The 20,909-nt window shown below is 36.3% G+C and overlaps 1 protein-coding gene across 1 annotated transcript in view; it reads left to right on the top strand.

Moving 5' to 3' along the window:
• Positions 1 to 489: 489 nt before the first annotated feature.
• PRMT9 (protein arginine methyltransferase 9) overlaps positions 490 to 20,909 on the top strand; it is a 41,961-nt gene continuing 21,541 nt past the window's right edge. Inside the window, exons 1-9 of the mRNA XM_036888992.2 lie at positions 490 to 882; positions 3,174 to 3,322; positions 6,405 to 6,641; positions 7,155 to 7,322; positions 9,651 to 9,753; positions 10,698 to 10,804; positions 14,696 to 14,888; positions 16,428 to 16,611; positions 18,253 to 18,967. Of these exons, the coding sequence (XP_036744887.2) occupies positions 694 to 882; positions 3,174 to 3,322; positions 6,405 to 6,641; positions 7,155 to 7,322; positions 9,651 to 9,753; positions 10,698 to 10,804; positions 14,696 to 14,888; positions 16,428 to 16,611; positions 18,253 to 18,967 (2,045 nt within the window). The 5' untranslated portion in view covers positions 490 to 693. The remainder of the gene's footprint in view (positions 883 to 3,173; positions 3,323 to 6,404; positions 6,642 to 7,154; positions 7,323 to 9,650; positions 9,754 to 10,697; positions 10,805 to 14,695; positions 14,889 to 16,427; positions 16,612 to 18,252; positions 18,968 to 20,909) is intronic.

Raw genomic sequence — 20,909 nt, 5'->3', positions numbered from 1 at the left:
TTGATCTCATTGAATCCATAGGGAACTTGTCCCGGGCTGAAACCCATTGGCAAGACACACATCTAAGGTGCTTTTGTTATCCCCAGGTTCTTTCCAGTCCTGCCATTTTGAGATTTGGTGAATCAGAACCCGCAGCCTTTAAACTTCCCGGGGATGCCTGACGTCTTTCCTCATACCCACCTATGTCCCTCACGGGCGGGTACCGCTCGTGCGGACTGGGTCTACAGAGTGAGGTCTTGTAGCCGAAGCCATACACTCCGAAGGGTCAGCAAAGAGGGATAGAAAACTGGTTTCAGCTGTGGTACCAAGCCTACGGCGAGAGTAGAATGTCAAAACAGATCTCCTTTGCGCAAGCGTAGTGGCTGACCCGTGCTTCCCGCCGCCGGGAGGAGGCGGGTCGTGACGTGCCTCCGTCAGACGCACGACGTTCAGTGGCGTGCGCCGTCGGCCAGTTAGTGCGGTTCCTGAGTGACGCGGCGCCGTCTGCGGAGGCCGCCTGCTTGAGACGGGGCGGGACTTCTGCCTGGCGGAGGTGGGCGCCCTTACCCGCGGAGGAGGCATAACTTCCGCTTATCGGCTCTCGCTCTGTAGTCAGTTACTGGGCTCCGTAGCCATCGAGACGGTTTTGTCGGTCCGTTTACGAAAGCATCTGTCCCTCGGTTATACAAGGACAGGCTTAGGGCGGTGACTGTTATGCCGAACTCGCGGCCCAGGCCCCGCCGGGGCACCGGGAGAGGCTCCGGGGCAGCCGGGCGCCACGAGCTGGTGTCGCGGTCCTTGCAGAGTGCAGAGCACTGCCTGGGCGCCCAGGACTTCGGCACTGCTTACGCCCACTATCTCCTCGTGCTCAGCCTGGCGCCGGAGCTGAGAGACGAAGTGAAGGTGAGAAGGGCCCCTCTTTCGCTTGCTCACAGATCATGTGTTCTCGTAAAAATAAATTGGGAGAGGGGGTTAAGGTGAGTGGCTGGTGGTTGTTATTATTCACTGTTCCCCCCCCTTGACCCCTTTCTTTTGTTCACACCCGCAACCAGCCCATCAGAAAATCCTTTCGGCACCGCCTTTGAAATAATGTACAAGAATCTTAGCACTTCTTTACCTCCTTCCCCTTACTAGCCTGGGTCAGGCCTCAGTTATCTGTCGACCGTCGCAGCTAGGTTTTGTGCGATCCATCTCAACACAGAGTGAGTTTTTCTTATGAGTCAAATGATGACACTTCTCTGTTTCAAAATTTCCACCTCACTCAAAATTCCAAACGCCATCTTGCAAATGAGGCCCAGGTGGTCTCCCTCTTCCTATATCTAATTCTAGGACTTCCCTGCCTCAGGGCCCTTGGAGTTGTCTCGACTGTACTTAACAGAAATGTGGTTTGTATCTGTAGTTAACATAAGGTAAGTATTTGATGATGCATTCTTTAAGCTTCAGTTATTGGATTATTTGTGACAGTTGAAATGCTGTATATTTATTTCAAGATACTTTAGAAATTAAATTTTGAAAAATTATTTAATGTAATCTTACATTCAGCTTTCAGCCTCAGGCTACATGCCTTTATTTCATCCAGGGGTTTTCAACCTCCACACTACTGACCTTTTGCATGGGACAGTTCTTTGTTGTGGTGGGCTGTCCTGTGCATTCACGAAGCATGTTCAGCATTCCTGACCTCTCCTGACTAGATGTCAGAAGCATTTAGCTATTCGTAGTTAATATAAATTTAGTCTAAATTTCAGGACCAGCTGGCCTCAAGAAGGTGCTGTGATGAAATACGGTTTGCTCTTGTAGGTAAGGAAACAGTAGAATACTGGATCAACCCAAGAGCTGTTTCTTCATTTCTTTTGTTACTTATATTCCTCTTTTGTAAAACAGAAAAATCTTTATTATATATATTTAGTGTGTATTAAAAGTATATCTAAAGTTTGTTTTTCAATGCTTGGTGTTCGGTAGGGCTCAGTAATGAGTTCTGTTGCCTACAGACTGACGTTTGTATTTTTTTGTGAGGGCCTTTGCAAAGACGTATCTCTTCTGTCTTATTTTCCTGCTACTCCCTCTGCTCCCTATACCCACACTTCAGCCACACAAGCTAGATTGTCTGATCCCCTTCATATAATCTGTGCTTTTTATATTTTTTTGCCCTTCCACACCTTGGAATCTTCTTCCTTATCTTTGTCTCTCTAGTAAAACCCATCAAGATTCAGTTCTGGGTATCAACTCTTCTGTATAAAATATGTGAAGATAATGTAAGATGTTTTCATGATAAAGCTGGATGACCAAAGCTTTCCCTCTTGTCACTGCCTTGCAGTGGAGAAAGGTTGGAGGGAGGTGAGACTGGAGTGAGGGTGACTTTGGGAAAGGCTGTTGCTTTAAGTCAAGCAAGTGGTTAGAAGGGCCAGATTACATTGCAACAGTGGGGTGGAGGGGAGATAACAGGTTTAAAGATATGGAGAGAGAATTGGCTGGTTTTGAAATGAATTATATTGGAGGTAAGGTAGCATTCATTATAAGGTGTCTTTGTGGTTTGAGGTTGGGTGATGCCCTAACCTTATATTCTCTGTGTAAGAAATAGGATAGGTTCAGTTTAGAACATTCTGAATTTTTTCAAAATTGTATGTTAAATTTTTCTCTACAAGGCCTCTGAGGATAGGAATGGGATTTATGTTGTTCATTGCTGTATTTTAGTCACAGTTCTTTGCAGACTGATTGTTCAGAATATATTTGAGTTCAGCTGAACTTGAGATGGTTGAGGGTGCCATCCCTGGTTGAGCTGACCAACAGGAAATTTTATCTATGAGTCTGAGGTTCAGAAGAGGGTTTTGATTGAAGATGCAGATGTAGCATCCATTAGCACATAAGTGAAAGTTAATGCATTGGAGATGGATCAGAAAAGAGAAGAGGGCCAAAAACAACTAAACATAGGAGCCCCCCTGCCCAACATACACAAAAGTAAGTGGATAATGTGATATGTTAGCTGAGAATGAAGAGAGTGGTCAAACTAATTCTGCATGTTACTGCCACTAGGTGGCAAAACTTATTAATTGATGCATTTATTTAGCCTTCCAAAGCTAAATAAAATTTAAGGTGATTGTTCAGTAATAGTTCTATCCTCTATGGAATCTTCAGCCAATGTACATTTTTCCGTGATTTACAGTAATGACTAATTTACTGTTTTCTCTTTAATAAAGGAAACTTTTCAGTATACACTCTTCAGATGGGCTGAAGAGCTTGATGCTGTAAATCGAATACAAGACTTACTTGGTTGTTATGAGCAAGCTTTGGAACTGTTTCCTGATGATGAAGTGATTTGCAATAGTATGGGGGAGCATCTCTTCAGGTTTGTAGTGATTTCAGTATTGTTAAGAATTACTCTATATCAGTCTTGATCAGAGAAAAATAGTACAGCAATTTGAAGGGGAAAGTTTAATATAAAGAATTATTAACTATAACAGGGGATCAGAGAATGAGGGATTGGCTAGTAAGAAATGAAGTGAACTCTAAAGAATAGCAAATATAACATGTAGTAACAGAGCACTTTTAATATTATATACTACATAATAGCCACTGCCTCTAGGGCTTAACTGGAATATCCAAGGGAGAGTTCTCTGGGCTATGTATGATCCAGAGCTTGTTGGCATGACTTAGCTTTGGGTCACAGGACATCAGAGGAGTCACTGTGGATGTTGCCAGGGAACTTGTTATAAATCTGTTCTCTGGAAGTTGCTGGAAATTGCCATTGGAATTTTTGTCTACTTTCAGAAATAAACTTAATAATTAGGAAAACTGGTAAAAACCAAACATTTTTGTTTTCGATTTGTTTTAATCTGGTTTCACTTGTTTGTACAAAGTACAGGGAGACTTCTTGTTTAGGAAACACCATGTTAGGGCCCTTTTCTATAGAGGAAGATCATTTTCCATGTTCCAGCAGTTTTCCTCTAGTATTACTGCTTTGCTCATCTCTTCTTACTAAGTTGTATTCAATGAAAAGTTCTGAAGAGATATGTTTAGTCAGCACCAGTAATACAACTGCTATACAGTGTAATAGTCTTAATTGAAATGTCCTGAAGTGTGAAATGAGTACTCTTTTAAGGGACAAATATTTGATAATTGTGGAGTATAATAATAACCAGGAAAATATGGCAGACTGTCAACTGAGGTGAGTGTACACTAACAGCTAACCTGATCCTGATATACAGACTCCATCTCTACAAATTAGCAACCACTTTCCATTTAAATGAAATTTAGTTTAAAAAGATTTTAAAATCAGTCCTCAAATTAGTTAAAATCTACATTTTAATTTCAGTTTTCTTTAGTTCTTCAGTATGTAAGGGGAGTTACTTTGTGGTATTTAATTTTATTTCCAGATAGTACACATGCTAATGATCATAACATTCTAAGACTTACGTTTCAGGATAAACTCAATTTATCAGAAAATTGGGGCTCTGCACACCCATAGCAGATTGTAATTATTGGTGACCTATTGTAAAACATTAGCCCAAGCAATTACCAGTTGTTGAGAAAAAAAATGGTTGGTGTTAGTTTTTGCTTTGGGGAGGTGTAACTATGCAAAATTTCTAATCAGACATTGGCAATTCAGAACTTGTGTTAAATGTGGCTTTGCTGCACAGTTTACCTTTGTTTTGTAGAATAGTGGTTCTTAGCTTTTGTTCTGTTCTACTTTTGTCAACCAGAGCAGTGTATCTATCACTCACTCCCCACTAAGAATTGCTCTAGGAGAAGATTTCCAAAGTAAATGATAGCTTCCTTGCTTGACATTTATTTGTGAACTAAAATTTGTCTGGAATATCTCAACTTTCCAATCTTGTGTTGGTCTAGTGGCATCAGATTTAAACAAAATATATTTAAATTGTTAACCAGGAAGATAACATTTTCTCTAGTTAAAAGAAAAAAGGCCTTTTAGTTCATTGGTATTGACATTCATGTTGAGCCTTTCAACATGAGATATACTTTGAATAGATCATATTTTTTTTAGGTTATCATTGTAGTTAAAGATAACTGAGTGACACATTAAAGGTGAAACCTAAGGGAAGTAGAAACAGGAAACTATTAGGAGAACGTTTGGCATTGATTTAGCAGATGTTGATAGTTGAAATTTTAAGATATCCATTGCTAAGTTAGTCTCTCAACAAATAATGACTACGTACAATATATTTTGTATTACACTGTGTGCTGTGGCAGTTGCTGAGTTAATAGACAGCTCTTCCTTCATGATACTTGATAATATACTTAATTAAACATTACTATTTTAACCTAAAACACGAGAGCCTGTCATTTGATATGGGGCCATTGCCTTTCGTTAGAGTGTGGTTCCCTGTTCGGAGTTCAAGAATGTCTTTTTTTTCTTAACCCACACCCAGAATGAGTGGTCTGTGATTCAGGTTCTTTAAAATTGATAGAATGCTTCAAGGTTCTTTTGAGGAAGTATGAGTGTAAAAGTGTCCTGCTGGCTTAGTTTTCTTCAATGTGCAGATCACATCCTGCTGCTGGTCCAAAAAGTACCAGTCGGTGACAGATAAGTGTAGAAACTGGGCGTAAGCATCTGAAAATGTACATAGCGGTTTGACATGGCTGTAAGTCAAGCTTGTGATCAGGGAACTCACTTGTTGAAAAGAGTGTGGAGACCGGTTTGGGTGCTGCTGGTGTGTGAGTGGCATGCTCATCTAATCATGTGCAGTACAACTGTTGTGGTCTCCAAATGATTAGGTATTTATAAAAGGGAAGGATGAATTCTTCACAGAAAGTTTAAGAAGCACTGTTCTAGATAAGTAGTTTCACCTCATCTTTAACTGTTGATTGGCTCACATCTAAATTAATAGCAGTTCTTTTGTTGACTCAAGCTTTAATTTTTTTCCAAAGCATTTAGCTTTGTGTCCTTAGAAGCAATGGCTGTCTTTTCGCAGTCATACTAATTTAGTTTCTGTAATAGTTAATTAAAATATGTAATTATAATAAGTAAAACTGGTGTAAACTGATCGGGCAGCAAACATAGCTGACTCTTGCTGATCATATACTCAGTTGCTAAGAGAGAAGGTATGCAGGCACACCAGAGAGGAGCCTGCTCATCCTAGGTGTTAGTATGTTTTACAGTTATAGAAAGCACTGGTCTAGTAAATTGGTTAAATCGATGATGATTATGAGAGCTTCGACTAAACTTTAGTACTATGTAATTTATAGTTGAGTCCTTGTTAGTGTCCTGAAATGCATAAATACAGTAGGGGTTCAGAAAGGAAAGAAATGGTGAGAACTGCAGTCTTCACAAAAGGCTTCGGGAAGAAGGTGGCACATGAGTATGATTTGGGGTGCTGGTGTGGGATTCTCAGGCTAGCTGAGTGGCATGAACAAAGGCATTGCAATTGATAGCATACAGTTGAATGTTTTTCTGTCATTTTTTACTCTAGACTAGGCTTTAGAGATGAAGCAGCTGGGTATTTTCATAAAGCAGTGAAACTAAACCCTGATTTCAGTGATGCCAAGGAGAATTTTTATCGTGTTGCTAACTGGCTGGTGGAACGCTGGCACTTTATCATGCTTAACGACACCAAACGGAATATGATTTATAATGCAGCAATCCAAAAGGCTGTTTGTTTGGGGTCCGAAAGTGTTTTGGACATTGGAGCAGGAACCGGAATACTAAGGTTAGTTGTAATTGTGTTTTAATTATATATCCATATATACTAATACAAATTAAAGATTTTACCAATATGGAATATTTAACAGTGGAATTTCAAAATCGTTTATTTCTCATAACCTTTTCATGAGTATTCATGGAACTATTAGAGTATTTTTCAATATAACTTTTATCAAGAACTGGATATAACTACTAAGAAACATTTGGGGTTTCTATTAAAATTTTGAATAATGAATTTTAAGAAAGTACTTTGCATTAATTAACATTGTGGTTCAATCTAATTGTCTAAGTTAAATCTGTTAGTGTTCTTCATGTTAATTGTCTTCTTAATAATATAGATATCATGATTTATTGTATGATTTGTTTCATGGCAAGAATACTTCATTTTTTAATGTGGAATGAATAACAGTTGTCTTAAAGAATAAAAGGAAAACGCTGTGTTTAAGCAACGTAATTCCATTACGTTTGGATAAGTACAGTGGATTATTTTATCTTAATAGAGCACTTTTTCCCTTTGTAGCATGTTTGCTAAGAAAGCTGGAGCACACCCAGTGTATGCCTGTGAGTTATCCAGGACCATGTATGAACTTGCTTGTGATGTGCTGGCAGCAAACAAGATGGAAGCAGGGATCAAACTCTTACATATGAAGTCACTTGACATAGAAATCCCCAAACACATTCCTGAAAGGTATTATAATGTAAACGAATTTTAATGTTTGTAATCCACCATTCTGTTTTTAAAAATTAAGATATTTACATTTCTAGCTTCTAGTCCCAACAAAAATGCTAAAAGCCTTATACTATGTTGTAAAGATACGAATAGAGGATAACCAGATTTTCATAAATAAGGTCATATTGACAAAAATTAAAGACCTTTAGAAAAATTAAAGACCTGGCAAGGGACTTAAATAAACTTGACTTTTAGCAAGTTCCTTTACCTTTGTTAATTTCAGTGTTCTAGTTGTGAAAATGGATAATACCTCTGTGGCCAATAACTAAAAATTGTACTTAAAAATAATACGTAAGTATATCAGGTTTAATGGACTTCTATTTTGTGTATCCTTGACTAAAAAGAAAGCTTTGGAAGTGTCAGCTGTTGTGTATTTTGGCCTGGTTCCTTCAAACACTTCAAATATTATCCCCTAAGTCTTGTTTTTTTGTATATTATTGCACTTTTATTCATATCACAAGGGTAATGGAATTTTAGAGCTTGCAGGGATTTAAAAATCATCTGGTCCAACACTGTCATTTTAGAGTCAGTGTAGCATGTTACTACCTCTCCTGGGTAGTCTTCTCATTTTACTTAAATTCAGTTTATATTGAAAGAGGACTTATCTATAGTCTATTGTCATTGGATTATGAGTTTAGAAAGTTGTCTTCCATATATATAAAATAATACTTACATTAGATAATATAATAGAAGCTTTTCAGTGGCTTCTACATTTGTTTTCATGAGAGAATTCCTACTAGGACTTCTGAATGATTTGAGATATCTCCACATTCTGACTATATATAGTCCTATAATATCTGTTGAGGCAGATATTACCCCCATTTTAGAGAAATAAAGTGTCCTGAACTGTCTTAGTTTGCTTAGGTTTCCATAACAAAGTATCACAGACTAGGTGGCTTACAACAGACATTTTCTCACAGTTCTCGAGGCTGAGAGTCTGTCATCAAGGGTACCAGCGAATTTCGTTTCTGGTGAGAGCTCTCTTCCTAGTTTGCACATAGCTGCCTTCCTGCTGTGCCCTCACCTGGCCTTTCCTCTGTGCACACGAGGAGTGAAGTCACCTGCATCTTCCACTTTCATTAAGGACACCAGCCCTATCAGATTAGGGCCCCACCCCTATGACCCCCATTTATTCTTAAGATCTCCTTAAGACCCTGTCTCCAAATACAGTCACTTTGAGGGTTAGGGCTTTAATATATGAATTTTGGTGGTATGCAGTCCATAGTATGACCCAAAGTTACCTTTATTTTATCTGCTTTTTCTCACAGATAGTGTTGTAGCAGGATCTGCTGGCTTTGGATCAGGAGATAGGAATTTCAATACAGACTCTGTTACTAATTTATTTTGATTTTGAGCAAATTGAGAGACTTCAAGATGTTGAACTAAATGATTTAAGATACCTTCTACATTCTGAATATATGCACAATCACAAATATTGACAAATCTGTGTCCTCTATATATATACACATACAAAAATACTGGGTTTAGGCACTGTGGGGTATACCAGTGTTTGTCCTCAGGGCACAACTAGATAGGGAGATGGAATATACAGGAAACTTTTCTTTATCTTCTATCTACACATATGAACGGTATTGACAATAAATGCTATGAAGAAAATCACCGAAGAGAGAAATTATTTTGTTATATTTTTGAGTGAGGTTTTCCTAGAAAGAAAGAACAGACAGAGATCAGAGCTCCTTGGACTAGGCTTTCATGAAAAGTCACAGTTAGATAGTGGGTAAAGCAGGAGAAGCAACAGAAACGTATCATGTGTGCATAAGAGGTAAACATGGCTGGTGAAGGCAGAGAAAGGATTTTGAGAGGAGGACTTCTCACCTGCATTAAATATTACTTGTAGATCAAAGAAAATGAGAACTGAGAAAGGCTATTCATTTTGATAAATGGAGTCATTGATGATAGTATTTTTATAGGGTGTTGGGGATAGAAGTCCAATTACTCGGCATAAACGAGGGATACTGGTTACAATAATGGAGATGAACCACTCTCGAGGATTTAGGCAGTGAAAGAAAAGCCTGAGGAAGCAGCAGGCTTAAATGAAGGGTATGTGTCCCTTACCTCCCCTGGGGTTGCCAGTGGAGAACAGAGAATCTGAGGAGCTGTAGAGTCCAGTTCCTTAAGATTTAAGGGTATTAAAAATGAAATGTATTAGGAAATTTTGTATATGGACTGTTTCTATAATATACTCTTCCTTCTCTCAGCTTTGACTTCTTTAAATCAATAGCATGATATTTTACTTACATATGTCTCTAAAAACTCATTCTATAGAGTGTCCCTAGTTGTAACAGAAACTGTCGATGCAGGTTTATTTGGAGAAGGAATTGTGGAGAGTTTGATTCATGCATGGGAGCATTTGCTTTTGCCGCCAAAGGTAAGAAGCATGAAAACATTTAAATTTGATTAAGAACTCAATAGATATTTATTGAGCCCCTAGCATGTTTGCAGAGCAGTATGAATCCATCCTAATGTCAAGGCACATACTGTGTAGTTGGAAAGAAATCTGTGCAAAAAAATTTAATAACATTGCAATGTATAGTTTTGTGCCCAACAATAGTCCAGCAGTGAATTCATAGGAATTGAGGTTACATTGTGGAGGGATTGACTGCAAGTTCTTGAGTAGACTTGAGAAAGAGAAGTACTTCAGTCTCACAGCTTGGGTTTTTGGTAAACCATCTGAAGGGAGTGTAGTAATAATTGGCTTGGTATGGTTTTAAGGTACCAGTTGAACCCAGGCTACTAATGGATAGGGCTAACTCTTAAAATTATATTTTGCAATGAAATCCTCTACTGTGGCCCACAAGTTGTAGATTTGATTTTTATAATACGTATTATGAATGAAAGGATTTTAACATGTAAGAATTCACTACTTACAGACAATGTTTTGGATTTAAAATAACTAATTAAAGCTTGACAAGAAGAACAGTTTGTTTTTCAACTGCTTGGTGATGTAGGCTTCACAGTTAAATTCACACCCAGTAGTCTTTCATATGCAGACTTAGAGCTTCTCCCTTCCTTCCTATTCGTACTGCTGAGGAAAAAAATACAGACACACACATATAGCAATGAAAATAAACTTTATTGAGGTACAATTGACATAACATTAATTTCAGGTATACAACGTAACGTAATGATTTGATATTTAGATATATTGTGAAATGATCACCATAATAAGTCTAGTTAACAAAAGTAACTTTTTAAAAAGTCCTTAACCTGCTTATCCTCAACTATTGTTTTTTCTTACTACTTTTCATAGCTTGTCATATGTATTTTTGCATATATGTCACTTAATTTTATTTTTTATTGTTACATTTTTAGACCAAAGGTGAGAATGGTAATTGTGAAAAATATGGGAAAGTTATACCGGCAGGAGCTGTTATATTTGGAATGGCAGTAGAATGTGCTGAGATCAGAAGACATCATAGGTAAGTGATTCTTGTAGTAGTAAATATTAAAAAAAACAGTAATTTTCAGGAGCTGATTGTACTTCAAAGGTTATTTAGTGAATATTTAGTTGAGAATTTGACTTTTCTGATGATTAAATTCATGATATTTATTCCAGTCCTCATTTTCTTTTCCTTTTTTCTTTTTCTTTTCTTTTAAAATGGAACTCCAGGATTAAAACCAGCTTTTGATTTTTTAGTGGAAAATTAATATTGATGCAACTCAGTATCCTTATGATGTGTGATAGATTCATGTAGAAAAATGTTAAGTTCAGACTGATATTAGACAAAAGTGAAAGATTTCCAATGTAAAAATAATTTTAGTTTTTATTTCTCCCATTTCCTTCTTAATAACCTTATTGTTATTATACTATTTTCTGGTTGAATGGAATAACATGAGATTTTGAGATATAGTTGTCAAATAGGATACAGATGAGAATGTGATACTACACTTTTTTAGTTACAGAAGCTTCTTGGTTACATTTTTTTCCACATTAAAACAAAATTGGAAAAAATTCTATCTGGTGAAAGATAAAGTTAAAAGGCAAGTAAGTGACTGAGATAAAAATTGTCAACTTTTACAAACAAAGCATTAATAAAATTGTCAGATAAATGGAAATTAATAGAATAACATTTTTTAACTGCTTATATTAGCAAGCATTAAAAATGATTGATACCCTGTTTTCTCCTAAGTGTGGGGAAAATGTATACACTTTTGGTGCAACATTTTAATAGCTCAATTTGACATTATCTAACAAAACTGAAGATGTGTATAGTCTTTGACCTAGCATTTCCACTTGTTGTAATCTATACTGATAAGTGCTCAAAATGTTTGCAGTGATAAGTATACAAGGGCACTTACTGTAACACTAATTAGAAAAACAGAAACAAATTATTTGAATGTTTATTAATAAGAAAAATTTTCAGTAAATTTTGATAAAACATCGACCCAATGTGAATTCACTTTTTGCAGGTGTTGAAGAAAATTAGTTAAGGTACATGTACAGACATGGAAAGAAGTTCAGGATAGTAAGTGAAAAAAACAAGGCATAATTCTAGGAGAAGTGAACATACCTAGCACTCAAATCTTGGTTTCTACATACATTTCTCATCAAAAGGAACTACAACTCCTTGGAGAAACAGCTGCCTCCAGGACTGGGGCAGGACAGATTCAAGATAAATGTGGAATATCTTGAGTCAGAAATTAAGGAAGTGCTCAAAAAAAAAAAATAGAGTGTGGCTAAAGGGACATAGGAACCTGTTTGGGAGGGTCTCCACTGGCCAAATCTGGGACACTTTAAGCATCAAATTACATAATGGTAGTTAGGGATCAAAACCTATTGAATAAAATAAAAATCCATGAGTAACTGCTTTTAATAAATAGGAAGAATTGTCCTTTTATGTATTTATTAAACTAACAGAATGCTGTTTGAGAATATTGAACAAATGATGCAAAATTACTATTTGCAATCCTCATGTAAAGTTGCAGGCAAGAATTATGAGTTGATGCTAAATAAGAGGGGAAGTTGGATGAAGATCAGGGTATTCATATAGTTTCAGAGTGTCTCCTCACAAATTACCACAAAAGGAAAAATGTTAATATACAGGGAAGAAACAATGCATCGTCTTAACCTAGTGATCAAAACTAACATCACCAGTAAGATTCCCTCAAATGTGATATTTTGAGCATGTCACTTATGTAGTATTACATCCAGAATATATGACCTGTATGTAATTATGAGGAAACAGTCAAACCCAAGTTGAGGCCCATTCTATAAAATAACTCATTTACCTTCTTCAAAAATGTCAGTATCTTGAGCAAAAAAGCAAGGATGAAGAACTGTTCCAGATTAAAGGACATTAGAAATACGGACAGCTCAAGTGAAATCATGATCCTGTATCAGGAAGAACATAGCGTCTGATTTAGCAACAACATTTTGTTTAAGGAAATACTTCAACCTCATCTTATATTGAAGACATTCATTTATTAGTTTATCTGCCTTTATACGGTTTCAAAAGTTTGAGTAGACTACTTCTAGAAACAGTTTTATTATACAGGACTTTTTGATTTATTGATTCAGTTGTCAAATGAAAAAAATGGCAATATTACATAATACTGAATTTGATAACTTGTAATTAAGAAAATATCCTCATTTGTGGTAAAGATACAGTGAAGTATCAATGGATACATGGGTAAGATGAATGAATGCAACCTACTCAAGTGATTCAGAAGAAAGACTATGGAAAGAGAGAGAATATGATAAACAAATGTGGCAAAATATTTACAAATTTAATGAACTTGGTTAAAGAATGTGAGAGTTCTTTAGACTATCTAGAAACTTCTCTATAAATTTGAAATCATTTTCAAAATAAGAACAGAGGGAAATAGTATAATGTGTTTGTGTGAGTAATATACATACATATGATCATACACAAATATCGAGAAAGGTATGAAAGGATCAAACTTTCAACAATGAAGAAATGGGGATAAAGGGTACTGTGAAGGTGGACTTTGATTTTTTTACTATATTTGAAGTAAAGTGTTTCATAAGAAATTAAAAGGAACTTGTCATATTCTTTTTGTTTCTATAACTTGTGACTTTTGAGTTTTAGTTATTAAAATCATTAATCATTCCGTTTGATTAATCATCTTGAGAGTATAATAAAATTGTTTCTAGAAGTAGTCTATTCAAACTTCTGAAACCGTATAAAGGCAGATAGACTAATAAATGAATGCCTTCAAGATGAGGTTGAAGTATTTCCTTAAACAAAATGTTGTTACTAAATCAGACGCTATTATAGCAAGTGCATAAACCATAAATTTATGGTTTGAGGAGTTTTCATGATATTGTTACACTTGTGTAGCCTGTGCTCACTTCAAAGTTCAGAGCATTACCACCATCCCTGAAAGTCCCCAAGAAGGAATCCCCTTCCACTTATTGGCACCTTAACCCCCCACAAGTAGACACTCTCTTCACTTTTAAAACCGCAGGTTGTTTTGCCTGTTTTAAATTTCATACAGATGGAATCATACAGTATGGAATTTTTTGTCTAACACATCCATGTTCTTGTGTGTGGTTTGCTCATTCTCATTGCTGGATAGCATGCCACTGTATGAATATACCACAACGTGTTTGTCCATTTTATTGTTAATAGATATTTAGGTTATATCCAGTTTTTTGGTTATTGGACATACTACAGCTATAAATATTCTTTTGGCATTTGAGTATATGGACAGCCCCCAAAGTGGAAATGCAAAATACCTTGAGGTTCCTAGTGAGAGTGAATCCGGAATGGGTATAGCTTGAAAAAATGCTATGAAAGGCTTCCAGAGTGGTCTTACTATTGTATACTTCAACCAATAGTGTATGGGGCTGCATCCTCACCAAGACTTGGTATTGACTGATTCATTTTCCTGAAAGTGGTTGTGTAGTATGATTGTAACTTCACTTCCCTGATGACTAGTGAAGCTGAGCAACTTTTCATCTGCTTATTAGCCCTTTGGATATGCGCTTTTGTGAAGAGTCTGTTTAAAATCTTTTGCCCATTTTTTTTCTCTTTTATTAATTTTGGATATAAGCCCTTTGTTGAATGAATATATTATAAATCTCTTCTACTCAGTGGCTTGCCTTTTTATTTACTGGGTATCTTGATGAGCAGGATTCTTAATTTTAATGTAAGACTTCTTATCTGTTTTCCTTTATAGTTAGTGATGATACAATGTAATTGTATATAAGAAGTCTTTATGAAGTTTTATTTCACTTCTATGTTTATTTTTTCTGGACTCAACATTAGATGGGTTACTTGATTCTGAAAAACACGAGCAAAAAGACCATCTTTCTCCCTTTACCCTCTCATTTCCCTTCTCACCAGGGTGTGTATTAAGGACATTGCTGGGGTTTGTTTACCAACAAATGTGAAATTTCAGAGTCCAGCCTATTCTTCTGTAGATACTGAAGAAACTATTGAACCTTATACAACTGAAAAGATGAGTCAAGTTCCTGGGGGATTTTTGGCTTTGACAGAGTGCTTTGAAATTATGACAATAGATTTCAACAATCTTCAGGTAAAAAAAAAAAAGTTAAATTTTTATTGTTGAGCATTACATTTTATGCATTGTTTAAAACAATACATAGGACAGTCTTACTTTATGAATTTACATGGGATTCCACTTACTATATGTAAAGAAAATGAGCCATCAGTAACCAGATTTCCCTCCTAAAGTTATTCACTTGTATTAAATACAGAGAAAAACAATTCCTAAGGTTTGTTGGGCATGTGTGTGTCAGGTGCTTTCACATGTGTCCTTAGGTTGCTCTGACAACAGTATTGCAGTACAGTTAAAATTATCCTTGTACTATACAGATGAGGGAATTGTTATGTACATTAATACCCCCAAATTATGCAGCATGTAAGTGCAGGGGCAGGAGTTGTAACCTGCATCTTGCTGACTTTCTCTGTGCTATGCTGCCATTTCAGGTGAACAGTATTCCTTGAAATGAATAGTAATCCAGATCTTGAGGTTATATGTATATTAGGTGACTAAATGTGTCAGTTTGCCCAGGACTGAGAGTTTCCTGAAACATGGGGTTTTCACTTTTAAAACAGGGACAGTCTTGGGCAAACCAGAATATATTGATTGCCCCAGTATATCTCTGTGTGTTGGTGGGTGGTGGGAGGATGTACTGTGCAGAGTGCCCAGGAAAATTGAGAAAGGATATATAGAGTCCTCAGGATACCTTTAAGTAAGGTTAAATGTTCAAGTATGTAAGTTTTTTAGATGAAAACAGCCTGGGGACAGAAGACTTTGTGAAGGTAATTTTAGCTTAAAATAGAAAACTTAAAGCTTCACCCTATTTACTGTTACTAGGTTTTTCTTGAGGTGGACTGGGTCTAAGTTAACACTTCTTTGACATTGTTTACTGAAGCTGAGCTCCACATGCTAATGAGGAACAAGATTATAGCTGCTAAATACCCCAAAGCTATTCCTTTGTTATTTTACTTATCTTTTTACTTTTGAAGCTTTTCTTACTTTAATTTTTCTTTGCTACAGTAAGAAAAAACATGTTATTATGTTATTAAGGCTTTAATTTTGAAAGTAATAGATGCCTGTTTAACACTTTCAGGTAATACAGAAGAATAGAAAGGAAAAATTTGAAAAGTATGCTTTTTCCTGTTTTAAATCTAGGATCTTCTTTTCCCAGGTCACCAGTTTGAAGTGCATCTTTTCAGATTTGTTTTTCTATTCCTCTGCGTGTGCACGCGCGCCCACACACACACATGCACACACACTCACACTTCTTAAAAACACAGTCTCTGTTGCTTTGCCACTGGCTGTCTTCATTCAACAATATGGAAGTCATGGACTTCCTTCTACATCAGCAATACACATCTGCTTCATTGTTTTTAATAGCTGCATGGTATTCCACTATGATAGGTCAGTGTTTCCCATCCAGTGTGCCTGAAATGATTATCAGGTGCCAGGATACTGATCCCCTAAGGGTGCTGGGCAGGACTGGGAACTTACAGAAATGGAAAGTGATATGATATTGGCATTATATATTAAATGTTTAAAATCCTCTTACTCCTTTTACATTTTTGTCAGGAACTAAAAAGTCTCTCAACTAAAAAACCTGATAAAATTGATATTCCTGTTACTAAAGAAGGCATACTAGATGCTATTGTGGTTTGGTTTGTACTCCAGCTTGATGATGAACACAGTTTATCCACAAGTCCCAGTGAGGAAACATGTTGGGAACAGGCTGTCTACCCTGTACATGACCTTGCAGGTATAACTTTTCTAATTTTTGTTTGTTTGTTTTTAAACTTGTTGCTTTAATCCTCTAATCATTTGAGTCAGTGTCAAAACATTTACTTTGAATATGAAGCTTCTAGTCAAGGAAGATTGGTTAAATCTTTCAGAATTTTCTTTTTTTTTTAAGTTCTAAATAATGTATGTACTTAAGAGAGACTAAAACACAACTCTGCTGCATACCACTCAGAAATACCTATCATTAAGTCATTTCTTCAGCTCTGTTTACTGGTTATCAGCAGATAAGAGAAATGCTAGTCCATTTTTTATGGAACACAGGAAAAATGCTACTTTCAGTGCAGGAGTTCTTACCACTTCGGAATCTGATGGCATCTGTGGAGCCCCCGGTTATAGAAATGTAGACACTCATCATACAAGTACAAAATTTTGCAATTTTAGGTAAAAGTTCATGAATCCATGGATTTCTCTGGGGAAACTCAATATTTAAGATTTTTTTGTATAGATATTTTCTTACCAGCTGTTTGCCGGGTTTCAATATAGCTCACAGTTACATAGAAAACTTCTACCTTTCTTAAACTTGAAATTAATAAATTTCTATTTCTGTTTAGTCTCCTAATCAAGGATCTAATTTGGCAGGGTCTTTAAGTCACGGCATCAGTATATTGTGGCTAGTATTCATGTTTTGGAGTCAGTCGGGCAGATTTGGATTCAGATCTTGGCTTAACTTCTTACTTGCTGGCCTTACTGGTTATTTCTCAGAACATTTATGTATGAAAATAGGATACTGCTGCCTATCATGCAGGATTATTATAGGATTATTAGAGATAATTGGATACAAAATGTCTCTATAGGGACTGCCACTCAAAAAGTGGCATTTTTTATTTGTGTTTATTCTAACTCTTATACTAAGAAGATAGTCTTTTTTTTTTTTAGTTCTTCTTAGGGAAAGGGCATTTTAAATGTGTAAACACAAGAATAAGAACTTGTATTTTCAACTAGTTCTAGGGCTGATAGGAAGGAATTATGATGATGCATTTACATTTTAACATTTTACCAAATGGAGAGCTCATGGATAATAATAGCATGATTCAGTCTTTATTGTAGGACTTAGTCTTTCCTTATATTTTCAAATACCTGAATATTCAAGAATGTCTACATGGCAGTTAAGAAATATTACTGATAAGGTTCTATTGAATGCTGCCCTGTTCTTTTGGAAATTTCTTAGAGAAAAGAATATCCCTTTAAGTTAAAGTAAATTTTGGTTTTAATCCCTGAATTTCATCTATCTTTGTTATTGTTGGCTTCCTTACCAAAGAAGATTAAGAGTTCCCTGAGCACTTCCCCCAGCCCCACCCCCAAATTTGGGGACTTGATGATACCTAGTGTGCAGTAAAAGAATTACAATACTGATAGTTAGGGTTCTGTAATACAGCTCTTGAATCTCTTTATTATGCTGCAAATTAATTGAATCTGCAAACATCAGTTTTTCCCTAAGTAAAGGAAATAAGTAGGTTCACTGAATTTTATTAAATCAGTAGATGTAATCCTTCCTGTAGTGATTTAAAAATTGGGGGAGGATGAGGTGTTTGTGTGATCCTCAGATTCAAACCCTCATAGTCACCATTGTAATTTTTTTCTTTCATACTGTTTTATGAAGACTACTGTGTAAAACCTGGGGGCCATGTGATGATGGAAGTGTCCTGTCAAGATTGTTACTTAAGAATCCAAAATATTAATGTCTTGGGGTCAGAACAGGAAATGGATGTTGGGACAAGTTTTACCAAGAATAAAGACTTGATCTCTTCCAGAAGTGAGGCTGAACTCTGTAGTGCCCTGGCTAACCTTCAGACCAGTAAACCAGGTGTTGTGGAGCAGATGTGTTTGTTGGAATCCACGGAAATTGCTTTGCTTAATAACATCCCATATCATGAAGGCTTTAAAATGGCAATGAGGAAAGTGTTGTCTTCACTGACTCCAGAGAAACTGTGCCAGGCTGTGGATACCCACTGTCAGAATAATGTCATGAGCCGTGGAAGTGGACCCACTTCTGAACAGAGTGTCCATGAACCTTTCTATGTATTAGATGTGTCTGAAGGCTTCTCTATTCTGCCTATAATTGCTGGTACACTCGGACAGGTTAAACCTTACAGTTCTGTGGAGAAAGACCAGCATCGTATCACTCTGGATCTCATTTCTGAAGCCAATCATTTTCCTAGAGAAACACTTGAGTTTTGGTTGAGACATGTGGAAGATGAATCTGCTGTGTTGCAAAGGCCAAAATCAGACAAGCTATGGAGTATAATTATATTGGATGTCATTGAGCCATCTGGGCTCATTCAGCAGGAAATCATGGAAAAAGCTGCAATATCCAGGTAAAACAAAGTAAAACTTTTGGTTTTTTTGAGCTGAAACTTCAAGTAAATCTTTTTTAGTTCTTTAAATATATAACTGTACAAATGTCACATGATCATTATATGTTCCTCAAGCATTGCTTTTTAGGACATGTGACTACATGCCTTTTTCTTTGTGTGTCTGTCACTACTGATTTTTTTTCTCTAAAGGAACCCCTGCACTATAGGTGTGAAGAAGAGAGCCTGCTTTGGGATTGGACTGCCCATATAATAGGAAATTAAATAGAGATAAGAACAGATAAGACGATATTCTGGGTAAATAAGGAAAAACGAAAATTCATCTTTATAATATAAGAAATACCCTCAAGAAACATATAGTACCCATTTGATCATATGTTGAGAGAGCAGAGTACTTCTTAGGAACAAGTCTGTCCTTTTAGGTCTTAAAAATCTTCCATAGTTATTGTTCCTCCATATTAGGTGGCTGTAGGTAGACTTGATCCTGATATTTAATACTGAAAGCAAATTTGGCTAAGTTTCAGGGTTCTTCATTCTGCTGCTCAGATCTGAAAAGATGGCAGTATTTAACATTTAGGAGCCTATGTTTAGGTAAAATGAGTGTTAACAGATTTAAAATTTTGTGGTATGGAAGAAGGGTTGTTTTGTAGTATAGTGGTGGGAGTGTAGGCCAGACTGCAGTAGCAAAAGGCAAATTTTTTGTTGAAGGAAAAGCATTTGACAAAACCAGGAGCAAAAGTATTTGCTTATATGATTAATTATATTTTAGGCTTCATATGCATTTTCTTTTGTTAACCAAACTTACCTCTTATGACATAACCAGTAAAAAATCACTACATTTTTTTTCTTTAAAACTTTACACTTATCATAAATACATTAGTTTCAAGTATACTGAGTGATTCAGCGGTCAAAATACATTAAATCCTCACCCCAACTAGTGCAGATACTATCTGTCAACATAGAAGGATGTTACAGAGCTATTGACTGTGTTCTCCATGCTGCATTTCTATCCTTGGACCCAGTTTAGGATTGAGATTTTGTGCCTCTTTATTCCCCTCACGCACCCTACTCACTGACCCCAACCTTTCCCCCATTGTAACCGCCAGTTACTTCTCAGTGTCTCTTGAGTGTACTGCTGTTCTCCTCATTTTGTTACTAGATTCCACATATAAGTGAAATCATATGGCATTTGTCCTTCTCTGCTGCCTGGCTTATTTCACTTAGGATAATACCCTCTGGGTTCATCCAGTGTGTCACAAATGGCAAGAATTCCTTCTTTTTTATGGCTAATATTCCATTGTGTGTATGTACCACATCTTTATCCATTCTTCTGTTGATGGGCATTTGGGTTGCTTCTATACCTTTGCTATTGTAAATAATCCTTCAATGAACACAGGTGTGTGAATGTTGTTTGAATTAGTTATTTTGTTTTCTTTGGGTAAATTTCCAGAAGTGAAATTGTTGAGTTATCATATTTCTGTATTAGTTTTTTTAAGAACCTTCATATTGCTTTTCACAATGGCTGGATCAATTTGCATTCCTATCAGTAGTGTAGGAGGGTTCCCTTTTTTTCCACGTCCTCACTAACACTTGTTATTTCTTGTCTTGTGGATAGTGGCCATTTGGACTGGTGTGAGGTGATACCTCATTGTGGTTTTACTTTACACTTCCTTGATGATTAGTGATGTTGAGCATCTTTTAATGTATGTCTTGGCCATCTGTATGTCTTGTTCAGAAAAATGTCTATTTAGGTTGTCTGCTTATTTTATAATTGGATCATTTGTTTTTTTGGTGTTGAGTCATATGAGTTCTTTATGTGTTTTGGATATTAGGCTCTTACTGGATATATCATTTGCAAATATATTCTCCCATACAGTAGGTTGCTGTTTTATTGATGGTTTCCTTTGCTGTGCAGAAGCTTTTTAATTTGATGTATTCTCACTTG

The sequence above is a fragment of the Manis pentadactyla genome, chromosome 1 (genome assembly GCF_030020395.1).
Source record: "Manis pentadactyla isolate mManPen7 chromosome 1, mManPen7.hap1, whole genome shotgun sequence".
In the NCBI taxonomy this organism is placed as follows: domain Eukaryota; kingdom Metazoa; phylum Chordata; class Mammalia; order Pholidota; family Manidae; genus Manis; species Manis pentadactyla.
This window is presented reverse-complemented; position numbering and strand designations above follow the sequence as displayed.